The sequence below is a fragment of the Macrobrachium nipponense genome, chromosome 34 (genome assembly GCF_015104395.2).
Source record: "Macrobrachium nipponense isolate FS-2020 chromosome 34, ASM1510439v2, whole genome shotgun sequence".
Taxonomy (NCBI): domain Eukaryota; kingdom Metazoa; phylum Arthropoda; class Malacostraca; order Decapoda; family Palaemonidae; genus Macrobrachium; species Macrobrachium nipponense.
Window position 1 is genome coordinate 49,042,230 of NC_061095.1, and position 16,960 is coordinate 49,059,189.

General features: G+C 34.4%; 2 protein-coding genes and 1 long non-coding RNA gene across 4 annotated transcripts in view; 2 read left to right on the forward strand and 1 right to left on the reverse strand.

Moving 5' to 3' along the window:
* The window catches only part of LOC135208044 (lachesin-like), a 110,170-nt gene that overhangs the window by 8,209 nt on the left and 85,001 nt on the right, over positions 1–16,960 (reverse strand). The window lies entirely within an intron of this gene.
* On the forward strand, positions 3,513–5,987 carry LOC135207718 (uncharacterized). The gene is made up of 3 exons (XR_010313054.1): positions 3,513–3,691; positions 4,776–4,871; positions 5,023–5,987. It is a non-coding gene; the product is annotated as an uncharacterized LOC135207718 (long non-coding RNA).
* LOC135208043 (uncharacterized) overlaps positions 13,498–16,960 on the forward strand; it is a 41,074-nt gene continuing 37,611 nt past the window's right edge. The window contains 1 exon segment of the mRNA XM_064240169.1: positions 13,498–13,818. Coding sequence (XP_064096239.1) covers positions 13,812–13,818 — 7 coding nt within the window. The 5' untranslated portion in view covers positions 13,498–13,811.

The window sequence follows — 16,960 nt, forward strand, 5'->3', positions numbered from 1 at the left end:
GGGTTAAGATAAAAGCTGCATTAGAAATACGAGGTTCACCTACTCTTTGTTTTTCTACAGTGGCTTTTTGCCTTAAAAACCATTCAAGACAGACATGAAGACTGTTTCATATTACTAGATTAGGAAACGACCCAGTCAGAAATTGTGCCATATATATGAATTTGTAACTTGCTGCTCCCTAGGTTAAGTTAGGATGCATTTCCTTTTTGGGGATGGTTAAAGACTGTCCAGGGGAGCCTTCAAGCCCAGACAAGCATAAATTTCTGAATGTCCCATCTTGTGGGAATTTTACCACTAGGGTTAATCAACTTCCCTTTCATCCAGTTATGCTTCATTTAATTAATGTAGCATTTGTTTTCCCATTTGGGCCAGGTAAGTTATCTAAGGGTAACATTTAGTTTCCTTTTATTATTTGGAGACCAAATAACCACAGATCTCAGTTCTTGGGTTGGACTTTGAGCTTTGTAACAGAGCCTTCCTGGACAGGCTTGGGATTGTTTCCTTCTCAAAGCTAGACAACAGTAAACTTCTGACTGCTTTATTACTGATTATTATACATATCTCCAAGTCTTTCTTCATTATTCCTATGCTGTCAATTATATTGCTGCTGAGTTCTCCAAGTCTTTATTTTTTTCATGTAAAGAAATTCTATCCAGAGGAAGTTTGTGATAGAATTTCACATCTTTATTCTGAATGACAATAATGATATGACTACCAAAAGTTAAGAATGTAGAAACTGATGATAAGAACTTAAAAGCAGCAAACTACTTACCAAAAACAACCCTCTCCATCCCCACGAATGAAATGAGGAGGTGCAATGTGGTACATTTATTAGATTATTCTGTTGAAAGGTGCCATTAGAATTATACAAGCAGGATTACCTTTCCTGGCTCTTGAAAAGGATGCGATCCTTAGTCATTTCAATCGAATCGTTTCAAGATGTCTTGAAGTCATGGCTGTCAGAAGCACCATTAAAATCCTGACTTCTGTTGCCTTCACCTACTAAAGGCTTTGCACATCTAGGAGCAGAAGCCAACAACGTTTAATGATAAAGAGAAATTTGGTTTCTCCCAACCCTTGTCTGTCGGAACCGAGAGAATTGTCAGCAGCTGAATCTGGCAGCATAAATGAATCCTATACAACACCAATACAAAGGTTGATAGGGCTGCTACTTAGGCTTACAAACCAAATTAAGGGAGGAATTCCGTAGACCTTCTACAATCTGTGACCATGCTAAGCAGAGACAGAAGCATGAGATGAAAGCCAAAGGAGAATATCTACAGATGATGATGATAATTACTATGGTGCCATCACTTAGTGTCCACAGATATATTTCTTGCTATCCTTATCTTTTCACTGCCCTCATCTCATTAACCTTTCTTGCAAACCGTTGCTAAACATCAAGTTTAACTGCTGTCAGTAAGCTAAACTGGGAGTCATCAGCTACTAATGATTTTCATCAACTGCTTGGCAGTGTCACTGTTTTTTCTTCATAAGCAAAAGACTATCTACTCACTACTCATTCCCTGATATCCCAATGTTCATTGTTATCTGATCACTCTTGCTGTCTACAGCATTATTTTCTGAATCATGGTTACCTGATTGTTTTTTTTTTCTCTCTCAATCTGATCACCTAAACCAGGATATATTCTTTGTAAAAATGGAGCCGATCATCATTCTGTGTAGCCCTGTCAAGTTTGGTTTTCTTTTCGTCCAGTGTTGTCCATTCCCCAGTTGTCTTCCAACAAAATATCATCCAACCATCAATGACATTATGTTTGTGATCCAGCTGCTTGGTCACCTTGATCATTATCAAGTTGTCTGGCAAGTACCATCATAATCTCATGAAGTTTGCTGAACAAGCTGTTTTGGGAAAGCATTGTCAGCCATTGTCTTGCAAACTGTATAATCAAACTCTTACATCCTTCCTTGTCTCTTTTTAAATAACTATCAATTTCTCTTGTCTTTAGTCTCAAATTGCCTTGAAATTTATTCACTTTGAAATCTGGCATCATTGTCAGCCATTAACCCTCAATCTTTCACACAAGTTGGGTCACCCATCACCTGCAGCCTCATTTTCTCGGCCCAGCTCACATTTACATTTTTATCGTGAGACTTGTCATCAAACCTTAGCTCCTCGAAATGTGGTCTTCCAGCCCTTGTATTGATTGGGGGCTGACAATCACTGCGGCTGGTACAAAAATGGCAAGGCAGTGTGTCATCATGAACTTGTATCTATCTAGTCATCAGTTAAACTGCAATGCTTTCTCACAGAAATAACATTCCACCTTCAAAACAAAGACGACGTCCAGCTGTTTTCATGTCAATCCCCTCATGGCAATCATGATCAAAAAGTGCCTTCTGTAGTCTTGCACCACCAGCAACTACTTCTATGGCTTTTTGTGGTATATACTAAACTATCTTGGTCATTAGTTATGTAAGGTGCACATAGCCTGAAAGTCTTGTTGAATGGGCTTGTCTGACTCTTCTCCATTTTGGTCGGCTTCCCAACATTTACAAGTTCAAGGGGAAGAAGGCAAACCTGAAGAACAAGGTGCTGGATATTTCAAAGGCATTTAGAAAGATGGCCAACACAGACAACCTACAAAACAAGTCTACAACAAGAGAGATGCTGCAAGACCAGGTCAAAAACAAGCATGGAGAGGAAGCTCTTTAAACACAGAACACTGACTGTCAAACCTTGCAACTAATTCAGGTATTATATATCGCAAATGATATGATGAAAAAAGAATAAATATACACAATGTAGCGCCTCTACTTGAAACAGTTCCTCCTACAATCAGAATGGGAGAATTCTTTAAGTATGGATGATCAAATAATGAAAACAGTCTAACTTTGGAGCAGAAAAACCAGTTAAAATCAATAGCAAGATAATTCATTGGAAACACAGGCTGACAAAACAGAACAAGCTGATCGCAGTGTGTTGGTTCATTCACTCTGTGTACAAGGGAATCCTCTGTGAGCAAAAATATCCAGTGCCTGGATTTTGACACATCCTTGCAAGCTATACTCAACTGGATTATCATTGCTTAACTGCTTTACCAGATACGCGTAGGTTAAAAATTTACACCTGAATGTGCAAAAATATTTGAAATGAAGATTGTACAATGGCCAAACGAAAGTGCTTGACCTATGAGATGGCAAATGATAGTGAAATATGAAGATTGTTCACTTGAAATATTGGTTTAAGTCTGACAGTAGAAGGGTAGATTATGAATATTAATCGTCTTTTTTTTTTAGTTTTGATCATCAATGTTAAGGAATGATACTATGTACAAAACCATTGCTGTAAATTATTAATGTTTACACTGGCACCAACAACAAAGCTTATGAAATGATCAATAATTTATTAACTTAGACTTCCTGCTAACCCTATCTAGTAGTTTATTCAAATTCTCAATTTTTCTTCCCAGTTCAATCATTTTCCCAAAATGATTCAACCTTGTGTATATAATCTAGTAATCTAAAGATGTTTTCCTATTTGCAGAAGTGATAGCCAAGAAGAGGCCAGTCACAAGCACGAAATCCCCTCCGGAAAACGTCAGCTTGTTCCCCAAACTGTCGTCGAGAGAAACATCACACCTGTCGCACCATTATCAAAATTATGATTATCAGACCAAGAACCTCTCGGCTCCGCTCATTGTGAACATGAAGACAGGCATCTATCGAGGTGAGTTACTGTCGGGTGTTTTGTCCTTCGTGAACATGACAACTGGTGGGCGCAAGAAATCGCTCCATTTCCAAATCACTAGCCAGGGAACTAGGGGGACAATGGCCTAATTTAAGCTTCAGTAGTCAGGGAACTGAGGGGACAATGTCCTGATTTGAGCTTCAGTAGCCAGGGAACTTAAGGAACATTGACCTGATTTGAGCTTCAGTAATAAAGGAACTGAGGGTAAAATGGCCTGACTTGGGCTCAGAATTGAGGGAGCTGATTGGAAACTGACCTGATTTGAGCTTCAGTAGTTAGGGTACTGAGGGATTATGACCTGATCTGAGCTTGAGTATTCAGGAAACAAAGGGGACACTGACCTGATTGGAGGAAGGGAACAGTCACATGTTCTGAATGCTGTTGCTTCTTTTCATAACTTTTTTGTGTCGTATGATGAGTTTATTTGTCATTTTAATAAAAATGGTGAAATTCAATTCCATAAAAGCAAAAGTTTTAAACCAGAAGGTTTTTTATAGGATGTCAAGTGGAGAAATATTGAATTTTTATCATTTTCTTTTAAAAACACCAATTTGGTGTACCTTTCCTACCTATGAATCTCTACTAATTTCTCCCTGTCTCCACAGTTCGTCAGCTTATGGCCAACTTAATACCGTTTTCCATTTTTTAAGGATGTAAATACAACTCCTCTATTCTTACCACATTCTTCGTGTGTATAGTGAAATGTTTTTCTTTGCCATTATTGCTAAGATACGAGGAAGTAGTATTAAACATTTTTAAGAGTTTATTAAGAGCCATGTCCCTGTTCTTAGTTGGTAAAGATAGAAAATTCCGAATATTGGAGAATTATACCAAGAACGAAAGTCTCATCTTATCAGATTTTTGCGACGTGAAACATCACAAAGCTGTGAAATATTTCTTCTGCTTCACCCGCCAGTACTTTTCTCTGAGAGGCTGCAGCAACTTGACACGAAGAGACACCATTGCTAATCAATGGCTGAACGTGGCCCGAGAGAAAAAAAAATACTCTTAAGCCGTTTTTCACATTGTGTGATCTCTGACGATTTCTTTTATTTCTGTACAGGTGAGACTGGGATCCAACCAGCGCCTTCCAGAGACCAGTCCTACAGTCCCAGAAGATCCAAAAACATTGCGAGGATCAGCCTCAAGGATGTCAATCGTAAGAGAAATTTCTCTCTCCAGATCACGTTCTCTACTGTTCTGTCCATGAGTTATATGTAAATATATGTTGTGTGTGTGTGTGTGTGTGTGTGTGTGTGCTACGTTCTTCCAATTAACTAACTAATCAACTTCTTTTTGTCTTCTTCCAGACGAGCTGAGTTCAGCAGCCGACGCCCTGAGGAAGCATCGTCACTTCCCCCTGATGTTGTTAACATTCTCAGTGATGGGTTTCCTCCTGCCCTAGGAGGAGGAGGAGGAGCAGGGGCCCAGTTAATGACTCTTATTCTCTCTGTTAATAAAAATTTTGAAAAAAAAAACATTAGAAGTTAGATCGTGGAACCCCTTTTCCGTTGACGGTTTTCACCGACGTCTTTGCGTCGCGAAATCCTCTTGCGTAAGATGAAGGAAAAGAATAATTAGATGAAGATGAAGCGATATAAATAGAAAGAAAATGTTAACTCGAGGAAGTGTGATGACATAATAGTATTATTCCCTGTTTGTTTACGCAAAGTACAACTATATTTTATACACAGATCCCAGCGAAGACGCTCGCCGTCTTGAAACGATTTAAAAATAAAATATTGTAGTACCTTTTGAATTTACGATGAAAGTTTTTGTATTACAAAATACTTTCTCCAACATATCTCCTTTCCTGTATTGCCTCTGCTGTTCTTAAAAAAAACAAATCATTCTACTTACGTAACTATCCCATAAGAAGATGAATTCATACCCTGTTCAAATCTTGTAATAGTACCTGAGGTCATATCTGAGACAATTGAAGATGTCAACAAAGGCGATTCTTTGAGTTTCTAAAGAACCGTTCATACGAATGCCTACGAGTGTCAGTATTTGATAGCTTTTGAAAGTCTGGCCTGGAGATTTTGTCTCAAAATTTGTTGTCAAAGAATGATTTCTCATCTTATAAGTCGAAATTTTCTTAACATACTGTTTTTACATCTCCAGAATGGCCATGATTATTTTTTTAACGTTCTATGACTTGATATTCATATTTTGTCGAATGATTGTTAGCTCGACTTTGCTATAGGCTACACTCGAAATTTAAATGCTCTGGTCTTGCATTATCTTGGTATTGGTATTCCTTTGTATTTCCTTATCACACCAATATTTCATGATCAAAGACTTAATTTTATCATCTGCCTTGTTGGATTAAGTTTTTCGTCTTCAATATATTTTATTGACAGCGAAAATTTAGCCAGAAATGATGTAACAATTCGAGAAAGTGGATTCTGCATCTCTTGTAAAGACCAAATACTTCTAAGCATAATTTGTTTTCAACGATAGTTACTGTAAGTAAACAAAGGTCTTCCTTTACAATGTACTGTCTCAGTCATTCATATAACTGACAATAAAATCAGGCCTTCTCAACTCTCATTTCTCTTGCTAACCTCACATTCCAAACACGGACTGACAGTAAATATCCACATCTGATGCCTTTGAAGACTTGATGTTGCATCCCATTGGCTGATACATTTACTTGTGGGAGGGGAACACCACGGGCCTCAGCCAATCACGATTACCCTCAATAACATCAGCTGCAATTGTTCACTGTCAGCCCCCATATAAACAAACTGTAGGTTCTGGCAATCAGTGATCAGTTTTTCGTCCAGGGCCTTTATACTGACCCATTTTCTTCCTGTAAGCTCCTGATGCAAGATTCACTGACGATCTTTCTAACTAGGTAGGGTCTTCTTCCACCTCACAACTGCCTCTCTGCCTTCACTTTTCTACCTGCCTTATGAAGTCTTCCTTTTCAAAATAATCTTACATATTCTATCATGAACATTTTCACAGATTGGTGGTGCTACTGAGTTACGGTGTAACCGCCATGAGTATTCTGCATCTATCCATGGACACAGATGCTATGAGCACGAAAAAAATCCCTCATTGGACCAATTCCCCATTTTATGAAATTTTGACCAAGACTTTGCAGTTTGGGGTGGGAGGGGCCTTTGACTACCCTTGGATGAAAAGTGAACTAGTCCTGTAACAGTTATGGTTCCATCCACGACTTCTAATTGCTCACGAGGCCTGCCTCCTTTGCTTCTCTTCTCTCTAATATTTTAGGTCTAGCCTCTATAATCTCCTATTGTAGCAGACAACTTGTCTTTCTCCTCCATGAAGCTTTTGCTTCTCTCTGAAACGCAGCTGCACAGATCAATCGTCTCACGACAGTCTTTTGTACCGAAGATGGATTTTGCGATTACTGCAATATCATCTCACCTACATAGCAACACTTGCGTATCTTGGATGTCCTTTCTCAAAGGTGCCTTTGGCTACATACTCTTTTCCTTAAATTTTTTTGTGACTTGCATAATTCTATGGACTTTGACCTTACTCTAAGCAATGATGTAGAACAAATTATCCAAAGCACATGCTCCTGATCATTGCGACAAAGTACCTGACATGTCATTCTTATCACTGGCATCTCTGGTATGCCCCGGAGTTCCCACTGGGGTTTAGTGTGACTTTATTTCTGACCTTCCAGCTGCCAATGTTGGTGAGGTTTTGAACTTATGTTCTGATGTATACATCACCTCTTCAGTTAAAACTTTCTCTTCTAACTCATGAATTGATCAGTGTTGCTTCTCAGCTATCTAGCTGATTGCTTTGCTTCTACCCAAGCTTCTTTTATAATGCTCAGAACTAATGTGGTTCTGCACTTCAAAAGGAAAAGGTTTTTCGTACTAATGAGGTCTAATGTTTCTGGTCTTATCTCCTACTGGAAAGGTGTTTGATCCTTTTCTTGGAAGGAATTCAACATCATCTGTGAGCTAAATTCTCCTCCTATCTCAAGTGTTAATGGATCTGCTAAATTATTAACCGCCCCTTCCTTAGTAAAAGGCCCATATTCTTTGGTTTCCATTGTCAGCCAACTCTTCTTTCAGATATGTTTTCAGTCCTGAACCTCCTACTTCACCTCTACCTGTTGCTATGTTCTCTATTATGTTCTCTGCCTTGTAGGAGCCACAATGTTCTTGACTTATTGAACACTGGCATTGCATACTGCCTGAATCATAATCCTGCCCAATTCCTCAAGGAGTCTGTGGATAAACTGGCACCTGTACCTGGCTGTATTTCTTTCTTGACTGTTCAACTATGCATGCATCCTTCCTCAAGGAAACATGTCTTAATTGATCTTATTCTTATGGGGTTGCGTTGCTTAAGCTTCTGCTACTGTCACAGTACTAAAAACTTTACTGAACTAACTCTTTAATACATAGTCAACCCAACTCTCCTCCGTCAGATCCCAATCGCGACTTCTGTAAGCCAAGACCTACCGTCACAGCTTGCTCAACTCCCTGATGTTTAGTTACCAACTCTGTCAAAATTCAGAGATTTATTTTCCATTACCAATGATCTCAAAGGCATTCAACAGCATACGGCTTGAGGCTTTGTTACCCAAAATTTGTGATGGTTTCCTTACTCCTTCCCTCTGTAAGCTTAGGCCCAACCTTCCATCTAACTGGTTAAAATCTGTTGTTCTTGACATCACAAGCTCTGTTTTCCTCTCCATCCATTGGTATTTCTCAGTGCTAAGTTCACTTACCTACTTTTTCTTTTCTACCTTTCCTATTTATGGCTTTGTTATGAGTCATTCCTCTATATTTCTCCTCTGTTTACTATTTTGTTCTATTCTGTTGAATTCGCGCAATGTTGAATTACCTTATCCTTTTTATTAATTTTGTGAACTTGAGTTTATCCCTTTATTAATCTTGTGAACTTGACTTATGATCCCGTATCTCATCAAAATTCAGTGCTTTAGTGAAACAGTTTCCCTTTATCTTTCAAGTTTCCTTCTCCAAAAAATTCTTCAGCTAGTTTTAATGAAAATTTAACTTGACGTTTCATTTCTCTTTACATTTTGGGTTTTCCAGTTGCTTTACACTTTCCTTTGGGGTGACTAAATAACTCAGATGATGAAAGCTGTCTCTAAAATTGGGGCACACTCCTTAAACCCCACAAATTCTTTTCACAGGAAAAGTACCCAGACCAGGCTAGCATGTTTAAGCTCTAAAGAGACGATCGTGGCTCGGATTTACAAGCCTTCAAAAACAAGTGGGCAAAAATCCTCCCCCCCAACCCCCCCCCAAAACATTAAACTTTTAATCAATCCAGCTGCCGAACTCACCATCAGTCACACTTTCCTCTTTACACTACGGAATACACGCAGGACAATTGACCTACCTACACACAGAACAGAAAATACACAAACACATGTACTCACCCAACTCCAGATACTCTGGGCTATGCTGTGCTGTCCACTTGTCAAGGTCGCTGAGACACTAACAACCATCACAAACCAACACACAACCAACAACAACCAAGGACCATAACCCCACAATTCAACCACCAAGGACCATAACTCAACAACACAACCACAAACAAGGAATACAACCACAACTCAACAACACAATAACAAACAAGGAACACAGCCACATCAAAAGACCACTGCAGAAGCAATCACTAAGGACACAAAAAAATCAACAACACAACAAGCCAACACACACCCACTAACAACACCAAGAAATCACAACAGCTCACCAACAACAACTCCCAACAACTCACAACTACACCAAGAAACAACAACAGCCCCCAACAACAACAACCCTCAACTATAACAACTCACATATAACTCAACAGAAACTCACAAGCACAAACAAATCCAACAACACAGGCACAACAACTCTAAAGCAATTAATTTCAAACTTAACAATAACCAACAACAAATCAATAACACACAACTCAAATGACTTTCAATGCCTTCAACACTTTTCACAGACCGCTGCCAACTCTACTGATCTTCACAGTCAAAACTCTGATCTTAACAACTAACTCCAGCTGCACCAGCAGACAACCCAGAACTCACCAACAGCCAATTCAATCGTTAACCATCCATCCACCAATTATACCCTCTCTCTCTCTCTCTCTCTCTCTCTCGTCTCCCAGTCTCTCCTCTCTCTCTCTCTCTCTCTCTTAAGGACGTTGTCAAATGGAACTCCCATAACTCCTTCATAACGAGTTGGAGTATTTAAAAAGAGATACAGAGTAATCCACTCAATGGTTTCATTGAACTAGCTGCTGATTGATTGGTACTATGACAAACTGGTTTGTATAAAATGATGCTGTTGTAACAACAAACACTGAACCAGTGTGGGTTGGGCAGTGCTGGCTCTCATGTAGGCCTACTACAATAACATTTACAATTATTTGGAAGTGTCACATAGCCATCATGATCCTATAACATTTAAGTTTTCAAGCTTCTATCCTCTTACCATCTATGCTATATTATTCTACTTGTTTGGATGTATAGCCACAATGCTTGGTGAAGATGAAAATGTTCCCCCGTTGGTGTCATAAAACCATCAATGACCAAACTTTCCATGAACCTTGTAGGTTTCAAACCAGGCATTGATTAATAAATGCCTGGATAAATGGAATTCCGATCAGGTGTAGTACTAGCACTAGTGGCATGCTGTTCTGGGAGTGGGTGAAAGCCACCACAGTGACATTTCTATGTTGTTTTCTTTTCTGCAGGGCAATTGTGTCTCCATTATTTTCAACTTCTTCTCGGTCTAAGATAATAAAGAAAGAACAATGTTAATAGTATTGTGACCAATATAACTGCAAAGTTGGGACTTATGGTGATGATCATACAAATAAATACTTAAAAAACTACAGAAATTTGATCAAATTAATATAGCATCGTTGCTATTTTGATGCCAACATTGCAGGTTAAGATTGGAACTTAGCCATGCTTTTCATCACTGACTGAAAACATATCTGGATTGTGCGGAAACAAAAGAATGTTGATACTATACTACACCAGATATCTTGGCTAACCTGCCATAAACAACATTCTTCAGACATAAGCCCTTTACCCTACTTAAGTAGGGTTGCGTCCTAATTTGTTTGATAAAATCAATAGTCAACAAAGTGTGACATATATAATTCCTTTCAGCGAAGCTAGATAATTTCTTACTGAAATGCCTTTGTCTAATTGGGTTGTGGTAGTAGAGGTTCCTAAACGAAAGCCTCTGGTGCAGGGAAAAACTAGTGAAGTTCAAACAAAATAATCTGTAGGCCTAAGTCGCAGCGCACCAATGCTCAGCCTAAGCTCCAGTGTGCAATTTAAGGGTTAAAGACAGAATGACTGGGAGTCCCTGTGTATGTATATATATATAATATATATATATATATATATATATATATAGATATATATCTATATATATATATATTGTATAATGACTTTATGAGAATTATGGAATAAATGCTGATTTTCACATGAAAATTAAACTTAGAATTAAGGGCAAAGGTCATGCACTGGGACTTATGAGATCATTCAGCACTGAAATGGAAACTGAAAGTAAGAAGGTTTGAAAGGTGCAACGGGACGAAAACTTCGCAATTGTACTATGCAACAATTGTTAGGAGTGTGTTGATAGCAAGATGGAAGAAAGAGAATATGAATGGAGGTACAGTAAAAGGAATGAAAAGGGTTGCAGCTTGGGGCCAAAGGGATGCTGCAAAGACCTTATATAAGTAGCCCACTGCTGCAGTGCACCAAATGAGGTTGCACTGATGGCACTGACCGCCTACAGGCCAGAAAACGGTATATTAACTTGAAGTCAACTGTTTCTCACATGAGATTTTCTAGGTCACAAACTGATATCATGCAACAATATATATATATAATATATATATATATATATATATATATAGATAATATATATATATATATAAAGTTAAATTTCTTAATGCCAATTTTTTAAATATCAGGGACTGATAGGCTCGCCAAGGTCGGCGTTGCCATAAAGGTGAGTCACCATTAATCTCGGTAATGGTCGCGCGTGCTTGCGTGACCATAATTGTGGCGTCAGTGTTGGCCGCCATTATATGCTACACGCAAAATAAATGAATATATAAATAAATAAATGGAGAAAGATAAATAATAAATAAATGGAGAGATAAATAAATAAATAAATGCAGTTTCAATTTACTAAGCTACGTTTTCGGAGATCGAGTAAAGAAAGAAAAAAAGTCTGCTTATTCATAACATCGGAATGCAAACAAAGTTCTTTTCACCGAGTAAATTATTGTTTTATTTCTAGTACGTTAAAAAAGGGAAATGGTTATTTACTATGGAGAAAAACAATAATATATATATATATATATATATTATATATAATATACATATATATATATATATATATATATATATATATATATATATATATATATATATATATATATATATATAAAGCAATTCTGCTTTACTATACAGGAAGAGAAACATGACAATTTTCGGCCCTGACCTTCTGAAAACGTAAGAAGGAGAAGAAGAAGAAAATTTTGGTTCGCTATTCCGGAAGAGAAACAGGACAATTTTGGGCTCTGACCTTCTAAAAACGTAAACAAGTAAATAAACAAGACTCGGCAACCGCCGCCGTCCAAATCTGTGGAGGAATTTATTTATAAACAACAAACGGCTTTCTTCGATTTGCCCTCCAAGTGTTCTTCTCCGTCCCGCCGAGGAAAGGAAAGGGAATCTGTGTGTTCAGACTATTTACGGATTTGCCCCACGGCGGTACCCATACACCAGGCGCCGTTTCGTACCAAATAAGATGGAATTTGAGCTTGTCAATCCTAGATTTAACTGAAATATCATGTTTCTTTATTGTAAATAGTATATATATTAATATTTCTAATAGTTCTAAACATATATGGAAGATATTTGATATTTAAAAGTAAAAAAAGAAAAGAAAAGAAAAAAAGACGTCCACCGGGCACCGTTTCTTACCAAACGAGACGAAGATTGCGCTCATCAATTCCTTATTTATTTGAAACAATACATCTTTTATATAAATAATAGATACACTAAAATTTTTAAAATTTTCAAACATGTACTGGAGGATGATTTGATATTTAAATGTAAGAAATATAGAAGAACTTCGTAGTGTAAAAATAAGCCCCTGAAGTAATCGGTGGAGCTCTTGTCAATGTCATGCTTACTTGACATAATACATTTTTAGATGTCAACAATATATAACAGACATAATTTAATAATTATGAACATATACTGCAGGATGATGTTATATTTAAAAGAACAAAATACAGACGACCTCGCAAATAGTGGTAAAGTAACGTTCCCGAAGTAAACCGGTGTAACTCAAGACATTTGTTATATTTACTTGAAATAACTTATTTTGATGTTAATAATACGTCACCTATATTTTTTTTAAACTGAATATATATTATCGGAAAAATCTGTTATTTAACACTACGAAATAGAGACGAAATTCATACAAACTGGTAAAGTAACGTTCTCAAAGTCAACCGACAGAACGCTTGTCAGTGCCATATTTACTTCAAATAGAACGCTCGTCAGTGCCATATTTACTTCAAACAACTTATTTTGATGGTGATAATACGTCAATTGTAGAATTTAATAGCATCAAATACACATAATAGGACGATCTAGTATTTCAAAATTACGAAATGCAGACGAAATTCATAAAAAGTCTTAAAACAGTGCTCCCAAAGCCAACTGATAGCGCGTTCGTCAATGCAATATTTACTTGAAATGCTTGAAAACGCCATAATTTGATGCTAATGATGTCAATTATAGAATGTAATCACTTAAAATATATATGAAAGGATGATCTGATATTAAAAGGGACGAAACACAGACGAAAATTATAAAAAAAAAAGTTTAAAAACACCGGACTCGCGAGCTCGACGGAACGCTCGCGGAGCAGCAGATGAGGGTTCCCTCAGCTCCACAGTTTCTCGAGGGGACACGAACCACAACGTAAGAAATAAATCTACCAATTTAATTCGGGCATTTGAGTGAATCAACGACGTTCAATTAGTGTAATGTGGAAGGGAGATTTACCTGAAGTAATTCCATCGTCGTGAAATGTTGGGTGAGTTTGTATAGCTATAGGCCTATGGTTCTCGAGGTAGGCCTACGAGTGTTTATATTTATATACATACTACCTATTAATAATATGACCTACAGATGATAATTCTACCTAATAATCAACTTAATTTCGTTAAATTCCTGAAATTATTTAGACAAAACAACATCTTACTTTAAATATAGGCCTATAATACAAAACTAAAATAGGCTTATAGGCCTAGCCTAGGCCTAGTTACCGTAGGCCTATGACTGCGTAGTTTCCGTTGAGCTCAACTGCAACAAGTAGCCTACATTCGGTTTAATCCTATTTCGGTCATTATTTGTTGATTATTACATGCAAATATTCATATACTACTAGGCCTATCGAGAGGCCGTCAGTCTTCGTTACCATAGGCCTACTATGCTGTTTGGACCGAGCTCGGCCTAAATGGGAAGCTGGAATTGGTAGGCCTAGGCTTTATTGTGTCTCACCCTGTGTTGATGATTATTAATTTAATATTCATACCAAGACATTCATATAAGCCTATCCTACATGATAGGCCTAATTGCCTTAGGCCTATGACTGTGTAGGGTTAGCTTAGCCAAAAGCATTAATTTTCATGCTAAGTAATTATATTAATTATATATATATATATATATTATATATTATATATTCTATATATATATATCTTATATTATATATATATATATATATATATTATAATATATTATATATATTGTATATTATATATATTATATATATATATTTATATTATAAATACGCATTCTCTCTTCTCCTTCTCTCTTCTCCCTCTCTCTCTCTCTTCTCTCCCTCCTTCTCTCTTCTCTCTCTATATCTATATATATATATATCTTATATATATATATATATATTATATATATATATTATATATTTATACATATATTATATATATATTATATATGTATATATTAATATATACATATATACATATATAAAATAATATATATAATATATATATATAAGAATATATATATATTATATTATATATATAATATCTCTTCTCTAATATATTATATGTATATATCTATATATTCTATATCTATATATATATTAATATTATTATATATATATAATAATATTTATATATATATAATATAATTAAAGGTATTATATATATATATATATATAATATATATATATTATATATATATATATTAGATCTATATATATATAGATATATATATATATATATATATATATATATAATATAATATCTATATATAATATAAATAATATATAGATTATATATAGATATATATATATAGATATCTATATATACTAGATATATAATTTATATATATCTATATATACCTATATATATATATACTATATATATATATATAATCTTATATATATAATATATTATATATAGATATATATATAGATTATATATTTTATATCATATTATATATATATATATATATATATTCTATACATATTATGTATATATGTATATATATATATATATATATATATATATATATATTACACACATATATATTTTTATATATATATAAAGGCATCTATATATCTATGTTATATATGGTCTGTATATATATATATCTATATATATATATTAGAATATATATCTGACCCACTACGTATATATTATATATACATATATATATATTATACTATATAATATATATCAGTATATTCTAGATATATAATATTATATAGTATATATATAGATACATATATATATATGTATATACATATATATATATATCAATAGGATATACACTATCTATATATATATATATATATATAGCTATATATATATAATATCTATATATATATATATATATATATATAGATATATAAATATATAATAAATATATATATATATATATATATATATATATATATATATATATGTATAGAGATCTTATATATATAATATATATATATATATCTATATATATATATATTACTATATATATATATATCTATACTATATATATATATCATATATCTAAATATATATCTATATATATATATATATCTATACTATCTCTATATATATATATATCTATATATATATATATATATATATAATATATATATATCTTATATATATATATATATATATATATCTACTATATATATATATATATTATATATATATATCCTATATATATATATACTATATATATATATATATATATACTATATATATATATAACTATATATATATCTACCTATCTATATATATATATATATATATCTATCCATCTATATATATATAATAAATCTCATTAATACTTCTATTATCTATATATATATACCTATCATTATATATACATTAAAAAAATCTACTAGATAACTAATATATATATCATGATTATTATTATGTCTCTCTATATATCTATATCTACTATATATATATATCTATATATATCTCTATCTCTATCTTTCTATAGTACTATTATATATATATATATTATCTCTATATATATATATATATTCATATATTAATTTTGTGCAAAGTAATGAAATTATTATATTTATATAGGCCTATGCATTTTTTTTTTTACCATGATTCTCGTTGTTATTGCTGACCACTTCATTCCCTCATTCCCATCACCCCTACATCTAATAATGATAGGGAAGGATGTGGCCATAGTGGGGAATGTAGGTAAGGAAACTTGAAAAAATTATGAATTATATCACTAGATATTGTAAACAGAGCACAGGCCAATCAGTCACTTTGAAATTTAATGCAAAAATTTATATGGTGAGTTTTCAGCATTCATATTTATTTTCATTTTTTGCTATATTTTCATGTTTCCAGTGAATTTTACACAGATCTTTCTCACAGGCCTAATTCACAGATGTTCCAACATGAATACAAACCTTTGCTTTCATATACAGAGTAGTTGCGCTTGGCACACGTTTGCCGGTACTGAATCGCCTCATAAAACAAATGCTACTGTTAGGCCTTTGGCATGTGACCTGAGATGGCCTGAGCTTTCACTCACTTACCGAGTCTTCTCCTGAGTTTTGACACTTGATATTTCTTGTACGACTAATTCACAGTTCCAGGTTATTGGGATTCCTAGTAACTCAAAATTCTATGGAATTAAGGTGTGTAAGAGTTAAATCTATATGAAATATTTTGAAA